The 24,973-nt window shown below is 32.6% G+C and overlaps 1 protein-coding gene and 1 long non-coding RNA gene across 13 annotated transcripts in view; both read left to right on the plus strand.

Moving 5' to 3' along the window:
- Positions 1 to 24,973, plus strand: part of ckn (caskin) — a 275,539-nt gene that overhangs the window by 235,093 nt on the left and 15,473 nt on the right. For all 12 annotated transcript variants that reach the window (XM_064354844.1, XM_064354848.1, XM_064354842.1 and 9 more), the window contains 3 exons: positions 9,371 to 9,541; positions 22,355 to 22,542; positions 22,600 to 22,821. In XM_064354844.1, coding sequence (XP_064210914.1) covers positions 9,379 to 9,541; positions 22,355 to 22,542; positions 22,600 to 22,821 — 573 coding nt within the window. In that variant the 5' untranslated portion in view covers positions 9,371 to 9,378. The remainder of the gene's footprint in view (positions 1 to 9,370; positions 9,542 to 22,354; positions 22,543 to 22,599; positions 22,822 to 24,973) is intronic.
- Positions 6,202 to 7,232, plus strand: LOC135265413 (uncharacterized). The gene is made up of 2 exons (XR_010333070.1): positions 6,202 to 6,801; positions 6,866 to 7,232. It is a non-coding gene; the product is annotated as an uncharacterized LOC135265413 (long non-coding RNA).

Below are 24,973 nucleotides of genomic sequence, written 5' to 3' on the forward strand. Positions count from 1 at the left end.
TATGCTTTTACATTTTTTTGTTTTTGTTAAATTAATTAAATGTTGGGGTTAGCGACACTTTTTTTAACATACTTTTTTCATAAACCAACATTTAAGCATCGCTTCTTTTTTGAATTACATAAAATGTTTTTTTTACCATTTAGTTAATTGAATTAGAAGAAAATGTAGAACAATTCTAAAAAAAATTTACATGCATAGAGAACTGTGTAATTATTAGTTTTTAGGATACTGTAAAACATACATACTCACAGACTCACATAGTAGGTTCTGTACTTATAAACAATCAATAGTGATAAAGTTGGTATTATCTGCTCAAAAATTTAAATTCAAGAAGCCTCTTATGCTAGAAGACGTATAGGAACAAAATGGTATACCAACTTATTTTTTTAATTATGTATAATTTTCTTGAAAGTTTTGCATTTATCTTAAAAAATTTAGAATGCGCACAGAAAAATATTCGGAGCTCCAGAACTTCAATCTGTCCCTCTGGTATCAGTTCTTTACCAAACTTTATCAATTACAATAAAAACCGTTAAAAACTTAAAAAGACATTTTAAACTTATTTAGTTTTGTGTGAAAGGAATTTTTTCAGTTAATAATTGTAATTCCAGTAATGTTATTAATAAATATTCTTGTATGAAATGTTGTAAAATTCGATTTTAGAGTAGGTAGGGAGACTTGAGTGTTTTGTTTTTTATTCGTTATTTCAGATTTTTTCTTTAATTTTTTTATTTAAATGTTCTATATATGTGTTTACCATGTTTAAAGGAACTACGTAATGCAAAAAATAATAAATCATTTAAAATTAGAGATTGGTAAAACGGTGTAGAAGGGGGGCACCGAGTCAGATTTGCCTAGGGGCTCCTATAACTATAATCCGGCCCTGGTTCCACCAATTTTTTCAAATGCGCTTCTCACCTGATTTGGAAGAAATTGCTCTTAATACATTAGAACAGAGGGTTATTTCCCCCTCCTATTGTTTTGCAATTCTCCCCCCATCAATAATAACCTTACAAGTTCGGTAATGTGTTATACATTGTGCCGTTCCGCACCCCCATCAATATTCAATTACAATGGCAGTTCTGAGACAGTGTGGGTTATTAAATGAGTAAACCTCTAACAAGCGGGCTGTAGGAACCACAGGCGATTCATCATCTTCGTGGACAACAATGGCATGTTTAGTGATAAAGCTGCGAAAACAAGTGGGAGGGATGCAGGCTCGCAGCACGATTTTCAGGATTGTTCAACGCTAATGAGTGAGGTGCGCCCTCAAAAACAAAATCCATAACTCAAAACGATAAAATCGCGTATGGAGGTACAAGAGAAACATCATCTGGTGGAAAAATTGAGGACTATTGATTGCTATGTTTGTTCAAAAAAAATAACGGGAAATCAATGTAATGTCTGTCGTTGTTTAACTCTTTTTTTTTTGCCTCAGATGACAACAGTGGCGCTTAGGGTTAGGAGAATTTTCTCACTAATAAAAATAATAATTATTAAAAAAAAACAAGTCAACCAATACTTTATTGATGCAATAAAGGTGCGTCAAAATTTTGATAACATACTAAATTAAATGTATAGTAAATATACAAAGTGTCGAATATGGGATCGTAGTAGGTATTAAAAGTTTGTCGCTTTTTTTTTAAAAAAGCGAACAATGTTAGTATATGAGAAAATTGGTTTTACTGGTTGCCTGAGTAAATAAAAATTGTTACTTTGTACAGTCTGTATTATCATGATAAGTAAATTTAATAACTGTACTGGGTGATTTTTTAGGGCCTATGTTAGAAACTTTAACTTCTAAAATAGGTAGTGCTTTAAAATTTTGTATACGATCCGAATCGGCCATTTTGATTTCAACATAATTGTTTTCAAAATGGCTGATTTATGACACCCTTAAAACCGCAGTCACAAATCTTTTCGATATGATATGGTTTATAAAATAGGTGGATATTCTGTTAACTAGCTGGACAGTCCGGCCAGGTTGGTAGGGACGTCATTCTTTTTGATCGTGACTGTACGAGAAATTGGCGGCAACTTTGAAATTTCAAACAGTAGCCACACATTTTTATTGTATTTTTGAATTTTTTATTTTTAAAACCGAATAAAATTTACTCAAGTTGTTGGTACTTATTTGTCATAGTTTTTGAAATATGTCAATTTTTTGTAAAAATTTTCATTTGTAGGGGTTTATCTAAGATATCACAGCCCTTAAACGCTTTGCTATAAGTAAATAATTTTTTTGCATTCGATAATCGAAAGTTTGAAGAGTTTTCTAGAATTTTTAAAATTGGCATCTGTCAAAATTCATGGCTAGTATGATTTTTTCAAAATAGTTATCAAAAAACTGCTATAACTCAGTTTTTTTTTTAAATGGAACGACCTTATTTTCTTATCGGTAATTGAAAGAACATCGATATTTATGGTGACTTCTATCAATATCTATACCTAGATCTTACAGTTTTTGAAAAAATCACAAAAAACGTATTTTACTTCGTAAGTTAATCAAGTAGATCTTGCAAAATGGTCAACAGTTGCCAAAGTTCAATATTTTATTTAGTTTTTTGCTGGTTCAATATCGAATAAGCAGTAAAACAATAATATTTAATTATGTTTTTTTGTTTTGTTTAGTTTATTTCAACTTAGTGAATTAAGTAAAGTAACTCAGTCAGTCTGTTATCGGATTTTGAACTTCTTAAATGAAAATGGTGAACAACTTGAACATTTTTTTTTAATTAACAGCACGAATTTATCGTAGTTTTTGAAAGTTTACTCGATTAAAAATAAAAAATAATCAGCTAAAATTCCGTTTTTTGCGATTATCTTAAAAACTGTAAGAGATAAAATAATAATAGTAGAAGATGTTGATAAATACCTCCATAAAAACTGATGATCTTTTGATTGCCATTGAAAAAAACATTAATTTAAAAAAACTGTGTTATAATCATTTTTTGATCATCATTTTCAGAAAATCATAGTAGCCTTCCAATTTGACAGTTGACAATCCTGAAGATTTTAGAAGACCCTTTGAACCTTTGGTTATAAAATACAAAAAATAATATTCACTTTTTTAACGTGTTTAAGAGCTGTGATATTTTAAATGAAAATTTGCATAAAAAATTTACATATGTTTAAAATTTCAAAGTTGACATCATTTCGGAAGTTAGTTATTTCAAAAGTAATTTAGTTGAATGGTCGATTTGGATCGTATGAAAAACTTCAAAACTATTTTTGAAGTGAAAAATTAGCTAATGTAGGCCTTAAAAGAATAAGCCTAATTGAATTTTTCCAAAAACACAAGAATTTGTCGTCCTGAAGACCCTTCCATATTTTTTATACAGTAATAATACCTTTTAATTATTACAATTTATTACTCTTAGCCTTAGCTGAAATATTACAGACTTATGGCATTTTAGGTTTATTCTCAATAAATCAAAATAAACGTGGGATAAAAGTGGTTCCGAATAAATAAATAAATGTGAAATCTAACTTAAACTCTTATTTTTCTCCAAATGCATAAAATGTGACATTTCCCGTGTAGTTTTTCGTAATATGGTCTGCCATTTTCGCGGTGGATGTTCGCGAGTGTTAAGTCCTGACGTTTCAACTTAACGAGCACATGGCAAAACAGTGAAAGAAAACCAAAACTATTTATAATACCTGCTCAAGGCCCCAAGTAGGTGAAATAAGGCTCGGTTAGCCCACCATCCACCTTAAACGAGCCTTATAAATTTATTGCAGTTGGAATTGTTACTGCGGAAGAATAACTTGAAAAATTAACTCAAATTGAACATTTGGACCAAACCTACGCTCCGCGTAAATGGATTATGGAAATTGTCCTCGTTTGCTTTATTAAAGGCAAAGGTTTTTTCAATGTCCGAAAAATTCATTTTGTCAATTTCCAGCAAAAGGGACGCTGGTATAACAAGGACTAATCTGATTTGCGGAGGAGTGATACAAATGTCAATGTTACTTGTTCTTTTACGACAGCGTGAATGAAATCGTTGCGTAACGTGCGAATTGGTTAACAGCATGTGGTGCCACAAGTTGGCACATTTGGAGACATTGAGACTTGTTTATTAAGCAACTCGTGTTTTTATTTCAGAAAATATCATTAGAGTTTGCAAATTTTTGCACTGTCGCATGAATATTGAAATCTTGTGGCTGCAATCAAAGTGAACGATGACAATCCGCAACGCCCGATCGTTTGCATATCTAATTGAGTCCAACAAGAGATTCTTGCTGCTAATACGCTGTTTTACGATCGTGTTTTTCGACATCTCTACTGGTCGAACAAGAGACATAATTACTTCGTACTCCGAGTGGTAAATTGATGGGACCACACCGCCTCGAATTATTCGCTACAATTGAATTTATTGGTTTCATTGAGGCGATTATAGTAGATGGATTTTAGGGCTAACCCTTCCGAGAGATTAGCTCAACTTGCTAAGTAATCAATGGTTAGCCCGGAGATAAATTATCATTATCTTAAGCTGAGTTTGTGGGGAACATGGGCCCAAAGTTCCGAGTTTTGGCATGATTCGATCAAAGTTACACCTCGTTCCAAGTTTGCGCCAAATTACTTCGCTATCACTGAATTTAAACGCATTTACATTACTGCGTTTTGATTTGCAATTTTGACGTTTTTTCATGAGTTAGATGGATAGTGCTAGTACTGTTAAGTAACTGTACAAGGTGTATAAATAACCAAGATAACTTCATATCGCCTTTTAGACATAACGACTTATAAGGCTCATTAGACGTAATCACGTCAATACACAACAGAACTGGGCTTTTTTCATATGTTATACAGGGTGGCCTACCTCAGGTCTCGTCTTCTGTACCTCAGTTATTAGTAAAATTGGACTTTTGATAATTTGTAGACGTTATTTATGCTCTAAGACGTATTTCAGGAAAATATTTTTGATTACACAGAGTGTCCCAAAAAAGTATGACTTCATAATAATATTTTTTTATAGTGGCATGCAATAATTTTTTAGTGCTCATTGGGATCCCTTTCTAGCTTCTTACATGTTTCTAAAGTTTTTTCTAATCGGTTTAGGGCATACTATAAAAAAAATAAATACCAAAAAAAACGGTCCTACATTTTTTGTTTTAATAATTAATAAAAAATATATACGGTGCTTCTTTAACAACATTATTAGTACGTACGTCTTGAACAAGGTCTAACAGACTTATGAATTGAGTTTGATTAAGCTAAATTACTACAGGGTGTTTACAATTTATTTTCAAACTTCTTAAACTTTAGAGCCTTTTATTTTGCTTATTTCAAATGACAACCCCTGTTTATTTTTATACCATTCCATGGGGAATTAGAAAATGTACATTTTTTCTTATTACGACCCTAACGTAGATCCTAACACATTCCGAGTTATTTGATAAAAACTTGTTTTGTCAAGTATGTTATGGACAAAAATTTAATGAATATAAGTCGAAGATGACTCCAACCCTTATTTATTACGACCATTTTTTGTTAGTACAATTCCAATGCAAATCCTAACACATCCGGAGTTATTTACCAAAAATTTTAACCCTGTTTGATTTAGATTAAGGGTCAGTTTATAGAAAGCTCTGTTAACATTTAATTCTTTGTTAAAGTTAACGCGAATGGACTAATCAAATTGCTTCATTTTGGTCACGTGATCACGCATTTAATTGCGAATTAACTTAATGACGCTTTTATGAACCGATCCTAAGAGCCGGTTTACAGAACGATTAAATCGCAATTAATATTTAATTCGCGATTAACTTGACATTTGGCAGTGCATTTCAAGTGGCAATTTAATTCGAATTAGTTTAATTCTGAATTAAATTTTAATTTTGCTTTCTGTAAACCAACTCTAAGGGTCGGTTTAGAGAAGTTGATCTTTAAGTTAATCTGCAATTAAATGCGTGAGTAACTGATCACGTGACCAAACTGAACAAATTTGATTGGTCCATTCGCGTTGTTATGTTTTAACAAAGTTTTCTATAAATCTAAGTTTTCAGCAAATAACTCCAAATGTGTTAGGATTTTCGTTACAGTTGTAACAACAAAAAACGTTCGTTATTTAATTCCGCATCTAGTGATATAAAAATAAACTGGGTTGGAAGAAATTTAATGAATAAAAGTCGTGGATGGACTTTTATTCATTAAATTTCTCATTAAAATACTTGACAAAACAAGTTTTTATCAAATAACTTGGAATGTACAGTCCGGGACATTTCTATTTGGACATAAAAAATTTGAATTTTCTGACATTTATACGTATATTCAGCGTCTATGTGAACAAAAAATGTTCTCTCTCTCATTCTATGGTCCTTTAGCTTTAATAACAGGGACATTTTTTAAATTGGTAGCATTAGAAAATGACAGTAAACAGCTGACTGATGTAAACAATAACACAATAACAAAGGAAATGTTATAATTTTAATCTATATAACCAGTGGCTGCTTTAAAAGTGTGTACTAACGGGATAATAAAATATTTACGCAAGTATTTTTGAAGGTAGAAACATTACTTGTCATATAACAATTATAGATTATATGATGAGACGGGAATGGCACAACACAGAATTGCAGTCAGTGATTGTGCTGGAGAAAGCTGCTGCGACGTACTGACAGTACTGACTGTCGCTGGTTGTATGATTTGCGCAATTTGTGATATATTTTGTGTGAAAAACTGGAAAACAAAGTGCATACCTGCATAACCTCACTTATCGCAGTTTTGCACATTTTGATGATGGGAATTGCGGTTCAAGTAATTATGAGTTATAGATGGAGCTCACTGTTTACTTCAAAGTAAGTTCACGACATTTATTAATTAATTATTAAAAAAATCACAGATAGTGTTTATAATTTGCAGCTGAAGCCTTTTGGGTCCACTTTTTTCGTTGTTATTTCCTGGTAGCGACTCTTGTTTCAAGCAGAATGGGTGTACAGTTAAAAATAATCCCATAAAATTGTTAATATAACTCCGTTGCACTGGCATGGGGTATTTGAAAACTTACGTTTAACAAATACGTCACAAAGTCTCAGCCATCGTCGAAAAACATAATAAGGGCTTTATAACAACAAGCGCTTTCTGATTTTACTGTGGACGTGTGGAAGAATAGTGTGAAATATTGCGAAAAACCAACTTTTACTCTTGTTTACATTTTTGTACGTCTCTATCTGGGAGTAGTCGTCTTTTATAAAAAATATAGCCTACTAATAAAGGAAATTAAAGTGTTTTTATTTCTGTGTTGCCCCCAATTCCACTTTGCCCTTGCCTGATAATCAAGACACTGATAATGAAATTGGTGTAAGTGCATCGAATACAAACGTGTTGAATAGATGAATAAAAGAGAGACAACTGCTTTTTTCAAAAAGGCCATTTCAAATTTATTCAAAAAGCACAGCCCCATTGAAAAGGGTCCATTCACGATGAAGTTTGGCTTCCTGCATGACATAGGTCTCGGGCACCAATCTCACTGTAAATGGTCTAAATTGGTCTTGCATCTCTAAGACATGGACTCACTGAGAGCGACTTCTGCAGTAGGCTTGAGACCTGCCTGCCTGTCTCGCAACAATCTCTGCATTATGATTCCAAATCATTTTATAAAATGCTGTCAATTACAACTCATGATATGAGGCATGAGGCCGTCTCAGTGTATGTCTTGTGGTGTACATTGAAACTGTTTCTTAAAGAACCCATTCACAATGAGATCTGCTTTGCTACATGCGGCGCGACAGGACTCAAAGACTAATCCCAAAAGACACAAAAAAACTGACACAGTTTCATCATTTTAAGCCATTGACAGCTTCGAATGTTGGGGCAAAGGCTTGTCGCGAGGCAGGTTTCAGCCTTCCGCCAACGTCAGTCTCAGTGAAACCCTCTCAAAGTGATCTCAGCGAAAACCATTCACAATGAGATTGGTCTATGAGGCCTATGTCGTGCCGCATGCAGCGAGATATGTCTCATTGTTAATGAAAATAGGGCCTTTTTTGTTGTTTAAAGTCGTTTTTTAAAACTTTTGTGGCAAATTTTACTGATGTGGCAGAGAGGGGGCATGCAATTGGAACATGACGATGACTACCCTAAAAGGCACTTCGAGGCTTTTATGGCCTGTTTAATGCAAATTTCAACTTTAAACCTGACAGTCATACCAAGGTCAAACATAACCTCAACAGTACTCCAGCAACGGTACTTCAAAGCATTTGAAAGTTTCTCCATTTGTTTTTAAGTGTTCTAGTTGGTACATTTTGCTGTACTTTACTACAATAAAGAAATATTTAAATTTTTATTATTGTTTACATTTGTCATCTGTCAAACACATCAAACAACCAAGTTCCCTAAATTTGAGCTCTTATCTAGTTTTTGTGCTCTATATAGTCTCGCGTCAAGGTATGCGGTATGACGTATCTCATATAGAAATGTCCCGGACTATATTAAGATTTACGTTAGGGTTGTAATAAGAAAAAATGTTCATTTTCTAATTCCCTATCGAATGATATAAAAATATATAGGGGTTGCAATTTGAAATAGGCAAAATAAACAAGATAAAAGGGTCTAAAGTTTACAAAGTTTGAAAATAAATTGTAAACACCCTGTAGTAATTCAGATCAATCAAACTTAATTAGTAAGTTTGTTAGACCTTGTTCAAGACGTATGTAATAATAATGTCATAAAGAAAGCACCGTTTCTATTTTTTATTTCTTTTTAAAACTAAAGATGTAAATCCGATTTAAGTAATTCCTGAACCGATTTAAAAAACACTTTAGAGACATGTAAGAAGCTAGAAGGGCATCCAAATGAGCACTTAAAAAATAAAAGCATGCCATAAAACAATTATTATTACGTCATACTTTTTTGGGACACTCTGTATAATCAAAAATATTTTTCTGAAATATGTCCTAGAGTAACTTTACTAATAATTCAGCTACAGAAGACGGGAGCTGAGGGGGCCACCTGTACAGTGTTCCTTTAACAGTGTCCACCAGTCGATAAAAAATATAAAATAACTTTTTTACAGCCAAATTTGTGTCGCGTTTGAGGAAATTTGCCTGGTGTCCATTAGAGGCGCCAAGCTGTTGTCACATAGCCCCGATTTATTTGCCTTTCACTCATCCACTCGTTCAAAAACACAAAGAGGTTTCTGGTCAATAAATTCTATGTCATAATCTAATCATCGCCCACCTGAATAGAAATACGGCGCCGTTTAGTTTTGTACAACTTTTTTCTAACTGTTAAGCGAAAGTGACTTAATCAGTTATGCGGACTCTTTTTCAATCGCGAGTAAACGTAAACATTTATAAAAATGTAGTATAGTATCAGGTGGGCTTGCCCACACTCCTGACACAGATGGTAATCTTTTTTCTTCTCTTGCAGTAGGCGGCATGTCCCGGCCCCCGAAGCCGGCCGCCACCGCCAAGAAGGTGGCTCCACCGGCGGTGCCCCACGAGTTCCGGCACTCGGGCAGCTCCTTCGGGTCCGCAGGATATGCCTCTTCGGAGGACGCGGGCTTCCTGGCGCCGAATGATCCTCCCGGAGTCCCACGAGGTGAGTCGTCAACTCCTGCAGATTTAAGCTACTGTTGACAAGAAATGACACGCCGTAATTGCGGCTCATTACGAAGGAGCTCTTGAATGAACATGCAAATTACGCTTTTGGCCTGGAGGATATCTCCTGTAATCTCGACCGGTGGAAAAACCGTCCTTGAAATAATGGTAACGTAATTATACGGTCGCGAGTAAAAATACTATTCTGCCGGTGGCCGGATTCTGGATAAGTGATGTAAAAATTCTTTGCCGACCTTTACCTATCAAGGCTTTGTAATTGCTGGGGTGATTTAGGTGGCTGGCACACAGGATGTCACTTTTTATCGGTTCTCACGTCGGCTAGATTCTACTGAGTTCTGTATTTGGAGAAACTGTGATGACTAATTAAGGAAATGGTTTAATTGTGTCGCAGAATTTCCGTTTAAAAAATCGTTGAAAGTTGAGTCAAGGTTGGTTTATCTGAGACGTGATGTTTTCTCACGATAAATGTGCTAAAGGAAATTGTTACTTTAACAAAATATTTCAATAGTGATTCGATCTAAACGAGGCAGTGGCTCCACCTTATGGGCTGTGGGCACCTGGACTCCCATTACCCAACAGTCCAATGGGTGGCAATGACAGTATCAAGATCTTGTTACACTTTTTAGTGCTATTGTATTACGCTGTAAACAGTCACAAAAGAAAATAAAGTAATTTCTAGACAATGGACCTAATGATGTTTGAAAAATTTCTTAAACTTTTACTTTTAACAGTACAGTAAAGCCTCTGTAATCCGAACTTATTAACGTGTTTTCACTAATGAAGCTGTTAAAATACATTTTTATTTTTATAATTAAACATACAGAGTGAGCATACAGTGGAACCTCTTTAATTCGCCTTTGTTTTAATCTGAACATCTTGGAAACAGAAAAACAAATGCATTAGGATGTTCTTTAACAAAATACATATTTCAGTTGATTAATTATTTTTAAAGTTACGGTTTTTTCCTTGTGCAAGAATGTTTTGACTTTTGACTTTTTGAATCTCATTACGAAATGTTAGATTATGGACGATCATTAATTTAATTCGCAATTAAATGCGTGATTAACTGATCACGTGATCAAAATTGAACAAATGTGATTGGTCCATTCACGATGTGAACTTTTAACAACGAATTAAATTTTAACAAAGCTTTCTATAAACCAGCCCTATGTTTAACAAATTTAACGCAATTTTAAGCCTTGTTGAATGCGTCTAATTCGAAGAATAAAATGTTGTATTCACCTAATTTTTTTATAAATCGGGTTATTTATTTGACCTCATGGATGATAAATTTCTCGTTGTCACTCGACGTTTAAAAATCCATCCGGCAATAGAGTGTCTGATTTACACTTAAACTCGTTGAATAATCTACTATATTATTAACTAAGAAAATAAAAAAGTTTGGATTATGCATTTATTACTGTCTGTGTTTATGTCCAGTTTATGTCACTTATTAATAATAATAAGTGTTTGTGCCATGTCAACTTCAAGTAAGACGTATTGAAGCCTGATGAAGATTTAATGAAAATCGAAACGTCGCGAATATTTTAATATTAATTTTTTTTTATAAAGTATTAATTTAATAATCTTTTCTGCTGATAATTATAATTTTCAAGGGCATAATTGTTATCTCAAAATATAATAATAACAATACAAATGTAAAATATTAACATAAAACAAGCATAAAGAAAAGCTTGTTGTGTGTTGATATTTTTGTTACCGCTAAATATCTACATCTACATTTTTTGCTTTTTACAAATTTTTATTAAAAAATATCCAACTTACACTAAAATTTAATTTGTTTATTGTGACTTGTGTTTAACTGAGATTTTTCAACCTACCAAACGATCTTTACATCCTTAAGTGTAGTTCTGAGTTAAGTGTAAGGTTTATGTTCGATACTTTTTTTTTCAAAACAAGAATTCTTCTGAAATATGGCCTTATTTAAGACCAAAAAAAGTGTCGAGAAATCAAAGTAAATTGAACGTTTTTTTTTCGTTATCTGGAAACTTTTTGTTATTCTTTATTTAATTACTAGTTTTAAGTCAACCAGGACATTTGTATCAAAATCCGGACAAATCAGGACATGAACATAAAACAGGGCAAAACTGCAAACATCTAATCTTGTCTTGGCTAAATCGGTCACCTTAACCTAGTAATACCACGAAAAAAGAGCATTTCCTGGAATAATTTTTAAAGATTACAGTGTCAGTTGAGAGTTGGTCTTTAAATAAGTTACAAAGCAGATACCACGGATGAGGGGCACAAAATAGCAACTCTTCAATTTTTTTATTTACTTTTGTTTTTATATTTTCAATATCCAAACTGCAAATTTTTAGCTGTGGCATCTATGATTTCACATTTATTTGAAATAATCATTGTAACCTACGTAATAACCTATGATTTTCGTGAGATTCTGTATTTATTTCTCATGAATCACCCCATATAGAAAATAATTATTGTTATCACTAATCAGATTATAAAGTTCATGTTCGGGTTAAAGCATGGTCGGATGAAAGAGATTTTACTGTAGGGGTCCAAAATTTTTGTTTAACAATTTTACAACAATCGACAGACGTTTGATTAATAGATGACCTTAAATTACCCATGGTATCTTTATTTTTAAATTTTAAATATAATTTGACGTTAATGACTAAATTTTTAGCCAACTTTCTTACTAGTGAACGTGTTTATGGGGCTGAAATGTACAATGTGTTTTTAATTGATTTTCATCTAGTCATCTCTGAGTTTCTCATGTAAAATTAGAAAATGCCGCTTCATATAACTAATGGCAGGCATTTAGAATATTACCATTCTCCTTTTAAGTCTTCTATTCGGAAATAAGCTTCAAAAATAATATTGTTTTCTTGCACGGTGTAAAAATTTAGTTGCATTTTAACGAAAGTTTCAAAAGAAATTATTTGAATTTCTCAGCTGACAGATTTGACATTTATTGAGGATTCAGTTGAGCAGAGCGGCATAAATTTTTTTACATGTAAACAAATTTCACAGTTAACTAGATGAGAATCCTATGTTGGCAGGAAACCAGAACCTGAAAGTGAGCTCGCTCTAAAAATGTTGTTACAAAGGGGAAATAAAACAACTTTATATTCAACAAAATGTTTTTTATTTTCTGTACTACACGCGAACAAAAAACCTTATTACTAGCACAGCTACGGCCATTTTTCTAAGTGAATAATTTATATTTGTGCGAGAAAAAGCTTTTAGCCAGTTCCAAGTCACGCTTTTATACAAATTCCCTTTTAATTGAAAAGCCTATCGTTTTAAAAAAGCCTGAGAGGCTTGCAAATATTCTTGGTATTACCGGGAAAGTGATATTTATTCAATCGTAATATAGGCAACATATGACAGGAAACGTATCCACACCGACAGGTTTATTAATATAAACTAGATTATACCTAGTCAATAATTTGATAAATTCCCTATTACATTTGCCATCGCGGTTTTTCTTTCCGATACGAACCTGTTCCACTACTCGTGTTCTCGTTCTTGTTGATACCTTACCTGGAATCACAACCCACCGTTAACAAGGTTCTTTTGTAGCCGATACGTGGCGATTCTAAAATACTGAATTACAGAAGGAACTGCATCCTGAACATAATTCTCGCCGGTCGTTTTGTTGTCCTCTCCTCACATCGTCACGGTTTCTGCGACTTACTAATCAATTTTGGCAAAGTTCTATTCACATGGCCAAAAATAAATGTCACACTTAAAAATATGACTGGGTGGTTTATTACGCCCACCGTGGGGCGTAAATTTTAATAATACTAAATCTTACGACGCAGTTTACGAAATGAGACTGTCTATTTAAAATTTGCATCCACAGGGTGCGCGCTGAATATTAGCATCAATAAAAACGCCAAGGCTTTGTGTGGACCTGGGCTGTAAAATATCGAGCGGTGGGACCCAAATCGTGGGCCGAAAGGTTCCTTACTGTTTTTTAAGATTTATTGGCTTTTTAAGAATAGCCAGCAAATGAATAAATTCAAATAAGTATTTCTAAGGAAAGTATTAACATTTTCCGGCTGCCACTTTTGTATTAACTTTCCTGAAACTCTCAGAAACAAATTATACAAGAAGTATTAATAAGTCAAGGAACAAGTGTGATCCAGAGTTTAGGACTGTGTTTATTAGAATCATTATAAGATAAACAAACCAACAATTCTCGATAATATCTACCAGGTGAGTTGATCTAATTTAGGCTTGGCAAATACAGGGTGTCTCAAAATTGGCGAATTCCGAGTTTAGAGCATTGTAGAGAATTACTTCATATGTTCAAACACCGTCTAAACATAAAAAAAAAAGTTTCGGGGCTTCCCTACAAAGATATTGGTTTGAAGATCACTTTTTGAATTGCGTTTTCTTCAAATGCAGGCCAAAAGTTTCAGTGATTTTGGTTATTTATGATAAAAATAATTGTGGAGTATAAAAATGTGAAACAATTTCTTAAAAAATAGCTTTATTATAGTAAAAAATCTTTAATTTTTGTAATTTGTCGTTTCGTTTTTAAGAAAAAATACAATACTTTAAGATTTTTTTACTTCAAAATAAAGCTATTTTTTGGGAAATTATTACATTATTATTTTTCACAATCATTTACATCGTAAATAACAATAAACACTAAAATTTTCAGCCTGCTTTTGAAAATCAAATTGCACCTGAAGTGCACATTCAAACCAATGTATCTTTGTGAAAAAGTCCTGAATCTTCATTTTGTTTCTACATTTCTACTGAATTGATTTCCTACAACGTTTGGAACTCGGAATTCTCCAATTTTGAGACACTCTGTATCATGATATTTACATAAAAATTAAAATAACATAAATATCTTATACTTGTCCTATATACAGTGTCCCAGCAAATTGAAAAAGACCATATTTAATCTTTAAATAATTAAAAAATAAATATCTTTTTACAAAAGCCGTAGATGCTAACGCCCTCTAATACCTAAAATCTGTTTCAAATATACAGACTGTTTCAGAAATAATAATAATAATACAAATGGGGTACAATACAAACTTATGATTTTTTAAACGGAACACTCTCTAAATTTTATTGCATCTTGGGATGATACTTTTTATACTGATGATTTTCATCTAAACTGGTAAAAGTCGATTCTGTATAATTTTTGAAATAATTAGATTTTTTGAAGGAAACACACTTTTTAAAAAATGTGTTACACAAAAATTAAGAATCCTAGAAAAGCATAACTTCCACCACTAAAAACTTAAATTTTTACCAATTGTTTAGCGCATTGTGGTTAGGAAAAAATTTAAGAAGTTTGCTAAAACTTGAAAAAATCAAAGGGAACACTTAATTTTTTATTTTGTTTTTCAAAGATTATTATATTGCTAAAAAACATAAAGTTTCAAATGACTAAAGTTAATAATAATTAAAAAGATATTTGACATTACAATTTAATTTCAGCAATAATTCAGATTTTTCATGAGCGTTGTTTTTACCATAGTAAGCCATACCATAACCATGGGAACTCCACCAATGACCATTGTTGGGGTTTATACGGGTATTTAAAAATTTGCCATGAATATTAAAACTTTAGTTATATCACTGTAATAAATCACGAATAATTATAGCATAAGGGTAACAATAAACTTATTATTAAAGTTAAATATCTTATGAGTAATCAGTAAAAGACACTAAACTGTTAAGGTTTTTGGAGAAACAATTTAATGGTCTTTTAAATACAAAAATAAAAATGGTGTGTTAAAAAATTCTAAGTTATTTATTTTGCAATAAACCTCTTCATTTTTTTTTCTTCTTGAAAGGTGTGAGCTAAAAAATATTTTTTCTACTTTGGTTTCACAAATTGTTTATTGTGAAACTGAAAGTACAATAGTTTCCCAAAGAGAAATTTTGTGCAACTTTTTTTAGGAGTTGTATTGGTAGTGCTGGGCTAGGTGTCATCACTTCATCAGTCACCACTGTAATTTAATGTGTCAATTGTCAACAGCGTCAAGTCGTTTCTTGATAAAGGCCGAATAATTAACAAAATTAAGAAGAAATAGTTTGAACAAAAAAAAAACAAAAATAATATTATAATATTACACTCTTAGGGAATGGTTTAGCAAAAATGTAAAGGTAAATAGAGAATTGCAAAACAAATCGATTAAGCAAAATTTATGTCAATCAAAAATGCACAGTTTTCCAAAAAATCGTTCTGAAATTAAAGTTCCAAATTTTGAGAACCGCTGAACTAGAATTATAAAAATTAACATAAATTTTAATATTACTAACAAAACAGCAGAGGTAAATTAACTTTTTCTACCACTACACTTTTATTTCAATTTGTGTGTTGTTATTTATTTTACGAAAAAAAACATTTTTTTTGTAGGAGCGGGGTACGAATCTCCCACACAAATGAACATGTTATCCATAATTTTAAAAATTCTCAAAACGCTATGCGCCACCATTCCAATATTGTTTAATCAAAAAATTAACTACTAATAAACTACCATAAGCCCACAGTGGTTCTCAGTAGGTGGGTTAATAAAAATTTCTGAAAAAAGTACGCACTTTTGAAAAAATGATATAAGGGTTTTTCACTCGTGTGATAATGACAAATTTACATACAAAATATTGCTTAACACCCTGTATACTGTTTTAAGTTTGTACTTTCTTCTTTAAAGAGTCATAATTTTCTACAATTCCTGGTTTTTATGGAATATATTTTAAAAGCGTGTTTTTGCTAAAAAAATCACATTATTTTAAAATCAAAGCAAAATTGACCAATAACAATTTAGCTGAAAACATCAGTGTCAAAACTACATTCAAAAATGCAAAAAGTATAGGGTGTTTTTTTAAAGAAAACATGGGTTTGTGTAGTAACTATTTTCGAAAACGTCCTGTATAGTCAGGGGGTGGATTGGTATCTTCAGCTTTCGTAAAAAAAAGATAATTTTTTTAAATCTTTAATTAATTAAAATTTTAAGGTTTTTAATGGACTTTTTCAAATCGCTGGGACACCATGTATTTTCCAATAATGCCAATCCGGGACTAAATTGTTCTGAAGCCAAAAGTTTTCTTTCGGATTATGTGTTAAACAACTCTTTTTTGAGCGATTTTTGACTAGACTGAACTAGTAATAATGCCAAAATCAAAATAGATTTTTTTGTAAAAAAAAACAATCAAAGAAATTGTTTAGAACTTTTTGAATTTTGAAACTGATTTAGGGTTTTGGAGTGCTTTCATTTGTTATTTGTATTTTGTATTAATAGCTTTTTATCTTATACTTGACATTTGATTACTCACTTTGTGGTCCTCACCGTCCGATTTGTCCTTTTTTTCTTTCTTGTCATTTATACCGTAATCCTTTGTATGCGTCCCCCTTTGAATTAGCAGTAACATGACATAAATGCTGCATCTTTTTTCCATTATGAATCGATCTGACATCCTCATATTCCATTTGGAGTTATCGGCCACATACCTCCGACTGGTCTTGCCTCTTGCACTTCGCTGCAGGTGAATGCACTCCGGTCTCCCAGCTTTGGGCTCATCCCGTGCTCGTTCTTCCTCCAGCGCCGCCGGTCTTTGGCCATGTCGGTGTCTGTGGCACCTTTGTGTGTATCTAGTCATTTGCATACCATTGTTCCTTTGAACATTAACAAACTTAATGAATAGGCTAGGAGTGTGTGTGTATTCCAAAACCGACGTCGACCGATTAGGGGCACAAAGCTCTGCATTTGAAAACTTCTCGCGGCGAGACATCCATCCGATCAAGGCAAACAAAATTCTGCATCCGTGTCATAAATCCCGCATTAGAGAAACGTCTTCGTGGCAATCCATGCATGAAATGGCCAGACACGAGCCCCACGTCCTATCAAACGACAGCAGTGTACGATAAACACGTCCCCTATTGTTTTAAATTCAGATGAGTCTCCTTAAATCTTCTTAATGGCGGCGGCCTGCACCACTTGGCGGTCTACAACATCGCATTGCACCCGGAATAATAAATCCTAGAACAAATAGCTAACTAGCCAACACAGAAAATTCGGCTTGGCTGCAGGCGACACCACTAATAAATTAATTTCGCCCAAATTAACGGCCAGTTCTTTTAATTGCCGACAAATGCAGCACTGCCTACAGGACATTCCTGAAACGGATGCCATCAATAAAATGTTGCATTGTGGTGTGGTTTTTGAGAGGTTCGTTCATTCAGCTTCCAGATTTTAATGAAGCGGATTGAAAGGTGCTTTAAACTCGATTTTTTTACAATTTCGAGAGGAAATGTCGCTCAACAGAACTAATTTGGTAGTAAATTCTACTAATTTAGTGAAACTACGAAGTATTAAATGTCTTTATTCGATTCATTTGAAGTAACTATCACTGATGAATATTATGTTAACTTCGAACTTGTAACACCTCTTCTCAGAGTTAATTTAGCATTTTCATTCATTTCAAGTGAATTAATCCAACAATATCTCGTGGGTTTAAAACATTTTCATGTTTTTGACATGAGTATGTCCGAAATAATAATAATTATTATTTTTACATAAATATTAAGAGAATAACTGCTACTTACCAATAAATGAACGAAATGCTAAAAAATCGCAGTATATATTTTTTCGACTTTATTAATTAATGAAAATAATATTTTTAATTTTTCAATATATTAGGAGTAACTTTTTTAATATCTATTTTATATTTTTATAGTCGCCTTCATTTGCGTTAGGTTCGGGACAAATTTCATGTGATATTTTGATTCCGTTGGCAGAAGACCTTGCTACCACAGATGCAATTTTTCTGGGACAAGTTCACCTATTTTTTTGCATGATGGTCACAATGATGCAACAACTTCCTGAAGAAATTTTTTTAAATTCTTCAAAGATTTTGTTTTCAACAACTGTACTTTTACTAAATTTTGAAATTTACAGAAATTTTAATGAGTTTTGATTATCTTTAAACATTTACAATTCAAACGTTTTTATGCTTTCAGCTGAAGACAAAGTAGCAACTTCTTGTTTTCTACTCAACCAACTGATTGTGCCTCCAAACAGTTTAAAAAAACACCCATTGTTTGATTTTCTCTCTGTTTTGTCTTCACCCTAATCAGTGTCAGTATAACCAGACAATGTATTTTCAATTCCTTCTCGATTTCTCAATTTTAGTTTTCTTGACTTGGTAAACTTTAAATATTGGAGAATTTTCTTACTTCAGTCAATGTCGAAACGTTTTTTGCAAATCGGAAGTAAAATTACCGTTGGGGGCGCCACTGAGCTAGGTCGAAAACAGTAACCATAAATGGCGGGAAAATGTTTATTCGGATATTTTGAACGTTGTACGAATTTTGGGGCTTCGCAATTATTACATTGCCTATGCGGAATGATTATTGCATCTTTGATGCAAGAAACTTATCTTGACAAATGAGAGATGACGAGGAAAACACGAATAACGAATGACTGTTTGGTTCACTTTCTTTATTGGAAAATTATTACAAAGACATTGAAAAACCTACCTTTTGGCATAATTTACGTTTAAATGTATCAGCAGTTGTTAATCTTTATTGTAGTTTTGTAGATTTACCGCAGCATTTCATGATTTTTTCAGTGGAAAATTCTAACCTAAAATTCATAACACTTCACTAATTTATTGGTTTCTTGAGCCAAACTTTGTGTTCGCTGTGATCCATTACTTATAATCTTTAATTAGACAACTGTTTGATAACACTTTGTAATCAAAATTTAAATATTTTTCACTTTTTATCCACTTTCAAGTTCCAACAATAAACACATTATACTATGAAAAACTACAGAACCAAAGTCAACGCTAGTATTTACCACCACGTACTTTTAAAGTAATTCTTTCTATTGTAAGTAATTAACACTATACACGCAAAATTGTTGAACAATTCATTAAATGTCAGTCATATGTCAGTTAAATGTGGCATTACGAAAATTTCTTTACTGTTTTCGACATAGTTCAAAAGTCATCACCAGAGGGCGTCTAGTTAATTTTATTTCCGAATTACGAAAATTTCTTTACTGTTTTCGACATAATTCAAAAGTCATCACCAGAGGGCGTCTAGTTAATTTTATTTCCGAAATAAACAGCCAATTACTATTCTATATCTTTTTTATTATCTCTTAAATATTGCGAATCCTTTAATTTACAGTAGCCAGAATTCATAGGCATTCTGTAAAGTTTTAAATTTTCCAACTTACATTCTTTTAAAACCTTGCCAACGTATGATTCTTGACGAATGAAAACATCTCGTCTTTATATCTTGTTATTTGTAAACCCAAATACTGCTTTATTTCTAAATCTTTTTCATTCGTGCTCATTATGCTTTCTATTAATTCCCTTAGGCCTAACTGCACCGGTGTGGCTTAAAATATAAGCTCTGCCTAAGTGTTTAAAGCTTGGTTTAAAGTAATCGTACGTTTATAGCAGCATTGAACTAATTTTTCAACCCAACTTAAGTTAACTCTTTCATTAATATAATATTAAATTCCAAAGACTTTTTCATTACTTTGAATTCTTCGAACTCTAAGGACCGGTTTATGGATGCGTTATTAATTTAATCTTCAATTAAATGCGTAATTAAGTGGTCACGTGATCACAGTGAACCAATTTGATTGGTCCATGAAGCTTTCTGTAAACCGGTCCTTTATATGTAATACAGAACATTTTAATTGCAATCAAATTTAAATTCAATATTAACTTGACAACGTTTGTCAATGCATTTTATATGGCATGTTAATCATAGATGTATATTAATGTCGAAATATTTTAATTCAGAATTAAATTGTAATTTCGCGTTCTATTAATGTTGTAACTTTGAAACTGGTTTGGACTTTTGGACGTCTTCTATCACACTGTTTTTCGAGATAATTTTGTAGCGGATTGTTTCAAATTTGTTGGCTTATACTCGTGCTCGTAATTTATCCAATTTTCAACTTCACCTACTGGAAATGTTGCGATGTAGACGGTAGCTCAAGATGAAAATTCTTAGACTACAATGTTTCTCATCTTCGAAATCGAAAGTTCTTTACTTTTTTATTGAAATCATGGATTGTTTTTTTTTTTGGTCTTATGTTTGCACTTCCGCCTATACAGTGTGTTAAGGAATGTTTTACCAAAAATTTAAAGGTAAATGGAGAATGGCAAGACAAATTGATTAAGCAAAATTTATGGAAATTAAAAATGCATTGTTTTACAAAGTTTAAGAAGCGCTGAACTAGAATTATAAAAATTATCGTAAATTTTAATATTATTGACAAAACAGCCAAGAATTTACCTCTTAGTCCACTGCGTTATTCTTCTATGTCAATTTGTGTTTTGTTATTAAATTTTACGAAAAAAAAACAAAAACTTTTTTTGCCAGGACAGGGATTTGAACCCCCTACACAAATGAACATGTTAGCCACAAAATTTGAAAAATTCTCGAAACACCCATTCACCACCATCTACTTTTTCTTTAATGGAAAAATTATCTGCTAATAAACTATTATACGCCACATAGTGGCTCTTTCTGAAGAAAGTACGCACTTTTTGGAAAAATGATATAAGGCTCGTCTGATCACGACAAATTCACATACGAAATATTGCTAAGCCATTCTCTAACACCCTGTATCCTAAACATAGTAGAGTTTTTGTTGGTATCTTATGATATCTAAACAAGAAAATTTACACATCTAGCTTTTTTCTAGTTTCAGTCATCTCTGCAGTCAACTTTTATAAAATTTACTCAAAGTTAAAAACTTTTTAATTTCGTTGATTTTTTTACTCTTGGTTGCATAATTAAAAAAATTAGGAACATTTTCACATATTTGTGAACTTTCGACAACTAATTGATAGGCATTTAGCGGATTAAATTTACTAACAGATAAAATTTTACAGTGCTACTCGAATTGTTCAAACTCCTCTTATATCTCTAAGCTTAGCTTTGTTATTAAGCGTTAGTTATAAGCCGAACCGGTGCAGTTAGGACTTACGATTAAAATATCATCAATATAAATCAATAATTAAATCCAGATTTCAATTTTTTTCTGGAATACAGACAAATATCTGAATCCAATATGTTCAAGTATGTCATTAATTTTTTTATTCTAAGCTCTTGCTAGTTACTTCAAACTATAAATACTTCAATTTCTATTGAAGATAACACATAACCTGTTGAGAATTTGTAGAAAATACGAAGTAAAAACATAAAGTGTCTTTATTTAGAAAATCGAAGTAACTATCAAGAATTTGTTTCTGTATTTCAATTTGAATCTTTGTTTTGTTTCACGTTACATTGCAATATCTTCCTCTACCTGTGTACATATAGTTTTACAAGATTAATAATCCGCGTGTACCGAATGTCAACAAAAATATTCACTTGTAGATTAAATTACAGTTAACAGATGAAACATTCAAGATGTCACTAACTTATCAGATAAACCTCTTAACTCCCCGACCAGATTAACTCGTTTAAAACAGTAGACGTGCTTTTCTTAATCCTTTTGATTTCTTTCCCTCTCGTATAAATATTTAACGGTGGAAATTCGCCTCCGGCCGTCTAGTATGCCAAGAATGAGGATATTAGTCGTTCCCGGTAAAAAGTCGTGTTCGTTTTCTAATAAAAATTCCCATTCGTCCTGTCAGCATGTGCAGCATCCCAGTATGGCAGTGTCAAGATCCACTCGCTTTACCTTTCTCGGCGCCGTGCGCGCTCAAATCTTATGAAGAATGTCAGTTGAACTTTTTGTTAGTATTTGCGGGGTCGTTGTATCTCAGAAAATAAACTCGTATTCAAACCGGGACTTTTTTCCAGACGATCATTCGGATTATGGCAGCACTGTCAGCAGCAGCACGGGCAAGTCCCCCGGACCCATTTTTCCGGCGCCCTCCTTCACGTTTCCGGGGCAGCCGCCCCCCGGCGGCGTCCTCACGCACAAGGCGGCCGTCTACTACCACCACCAACTCAGCCTACAGGAGGATCAGGGTATCGACATGACACAGGTAGGTTCTTCGATTCAAAACGAATTTTCCAATGACTACAATCAATTTTTTGGACAGTCTCCGGGCAGGGACAGTCCGGGGTCGTCGAGCGGAAGTGCAGGAAGTGGCTCTCGCCACAGCACGGCGTCTTTAGACAGTGGCAGGGCGTCGTACCATCCCTTGAGCACGGCAGGGAGGAGTACCATCGGGTCCTCGAATAGTCCACGATGTTCCTTAAGTTCTTGCTCGATAGGATCGGAGCAAGGCCGAATTGAGCGAATGATCCATCAAGGAGTTCCTGTAAGTTAGTGTAGGAGATAGCCAGTGATGATGGCTGTTTTTTTACGGATTGTTTTTGCTTTAATTCATTTGTCCAATCAAATTTACAATTATAGGACACGTCAACCAATAATTATTGTAAAAGAGAAAAAATTAAGCGCTATTTTATCTTATTATTAAACGCCAAGTATGCTCATGTCCTAAGTGTAAATCGTAAACGCTAACTAAAACAGTAAACTCTAGGTGAAAATAATAATTGTCAGACAAAAGCAGTAAGTTCTAGGTAAAAAATCGTAAACGCTAGTTAAAAATTACAAATGCTATGTGAAAACAGTAAGTACTGTTAAAATTATTCATATTTTAGAAAAAAAAACGACCGCAATAACTCAGACTATACAGTGTGATTCTTAAATAGACCGACAAACTTCTACCCAAGGTAGTATCAAATGAGTACATGCTGGGAAAAATAGTAAAGAAATTTTTAGAATCATAGTTTTCGAAATAATAATATTTAAATCTATGTTGGAGCGTACGCCACTGATATGTTCTTAAGTAGTATTAGCACAGTTAGTAAAATAAAAATCATGATATTGATTTGATGACAATATACTTGATCAATGCGACAATGATCTCTGATGATTGTCTTAAATGATCTTAAAACCAAAATGCGCTTCAAGTACTATGTCAACGTTGAAAAAACTGCAAGAATAAATGTTATGTTTTATGTTTTTTAACTCCGAAAATAAATGACCTATGTCAACAATTCTTCTACCGCTTGGAATATAAATTTGTTCTTGACTAGTATCTTTCTCAATAACAAATACTTCATCATCATCGGAACTTGATTCAATTGACTGAAAGCTACACTCCGCGAGACTTGATTTACTTGGAAATTCCGTTTTAGAACCCTTTCGTTGTTTTTTCCAAAAATTACGCATTATTTGTTTTCGACTTTTTCTTTTTTTTGAAAAACTTAGTTTACTATTATTACCCATAATTTTAAATATACAAAGATTTCAACTATTTACAAGTGATATAATAAGAAATTAGGAAATACACTTACCAACCAGCAGTCGCAACAAATAATTAAATAAAAAGAAATAGATAAAATTGATATTCTGCAAAGTATCAAATTAAAAACTACAAATACCACTGTTTAAAAATTACCACTTATTACAAAACACTGTGGGGCAAGAAAGTGACCAGCACTCTGCAAAGACTCAAAGAGTAAAGAAGTTGTAGAACTATATGTTTTGATTATATATAAGTACCAACCACCACCCTAAACTCTCCACTAAATACAAGTCTGTTTACATGTGATTTCAGTTTCAGGTACCCGATCTTTAGCAATGTTTACTTATATTTTAAAGAAATACACAAAATTTATATAATGTAAGAGTAACGCAGCTAGATCTTCGCAAGCTAGTTATAGAAAAATTGTATAAATTTAATAAAAAAACGAGAAATAGGAATTATTAATTCTAAAATAATACATAATTATAAAAGTATCATTTATTTTACTAGGCGTAACGTAAACAAATTATATCCCTAAGACTGGATCTTACAATCTCTCGATACGTTATTTGTACTATAATTATTACTGGGTATAGTTACAACAAATTTTTACAACAATGTATTTTTCAGAATTTATTACCTGGATAAAATTATCAGACGAAAAAGCGGGTTTAAAGAAGTTTTCATCATTTTAATAAGATATTCCTAGTAACTTTTTTAAAGTTAAACTGTTTTCTGAAAGAACAATAATGTTTCACCAATTAATTTTTTTATTTTATATTTTATCAATGCATGTGATCCAATTAGAAATGCACATGACACATAATATAGCGAACAGAATTCGGTTAATTAAAACATAAAACCCAATAAATAAATGGTGTAATGGTGTATTATTTTTTACAAAACTATGCTAGTATTTTATTATTCTTTAGTATCAAATTTTTTTAACAAAATAAAAAACGTATTTTTCACTGTGTGTTGCTTGAATCTCTGAAATAAGAGAAACTATCGTGGGCGATAGTGGAATTCAGTTTGTTTACATTATTTGCATTTTATGAGAAGGGACAAGACACCCCGAGGCGAAGGTCGGATGCCTATCCGATGATTGACAGCTGTCACTGAAAACAGGTCTAAAAAAAGTATGCAACTTGTAGTACAC

Source organism: Tribolium castaneum, chromosome 1, assembly GCF_031307605.1.
Source record: "Tribolium castaneum strain GA2 chromosome 1, icTriCast1.1, whole genome shotgun sequence".
NCBI lineage: Eukaryota > Metazoa > Arthropoda > Insecta > Coleoptera > Tenebrionidae > Tribolium > Tribolium castaneum.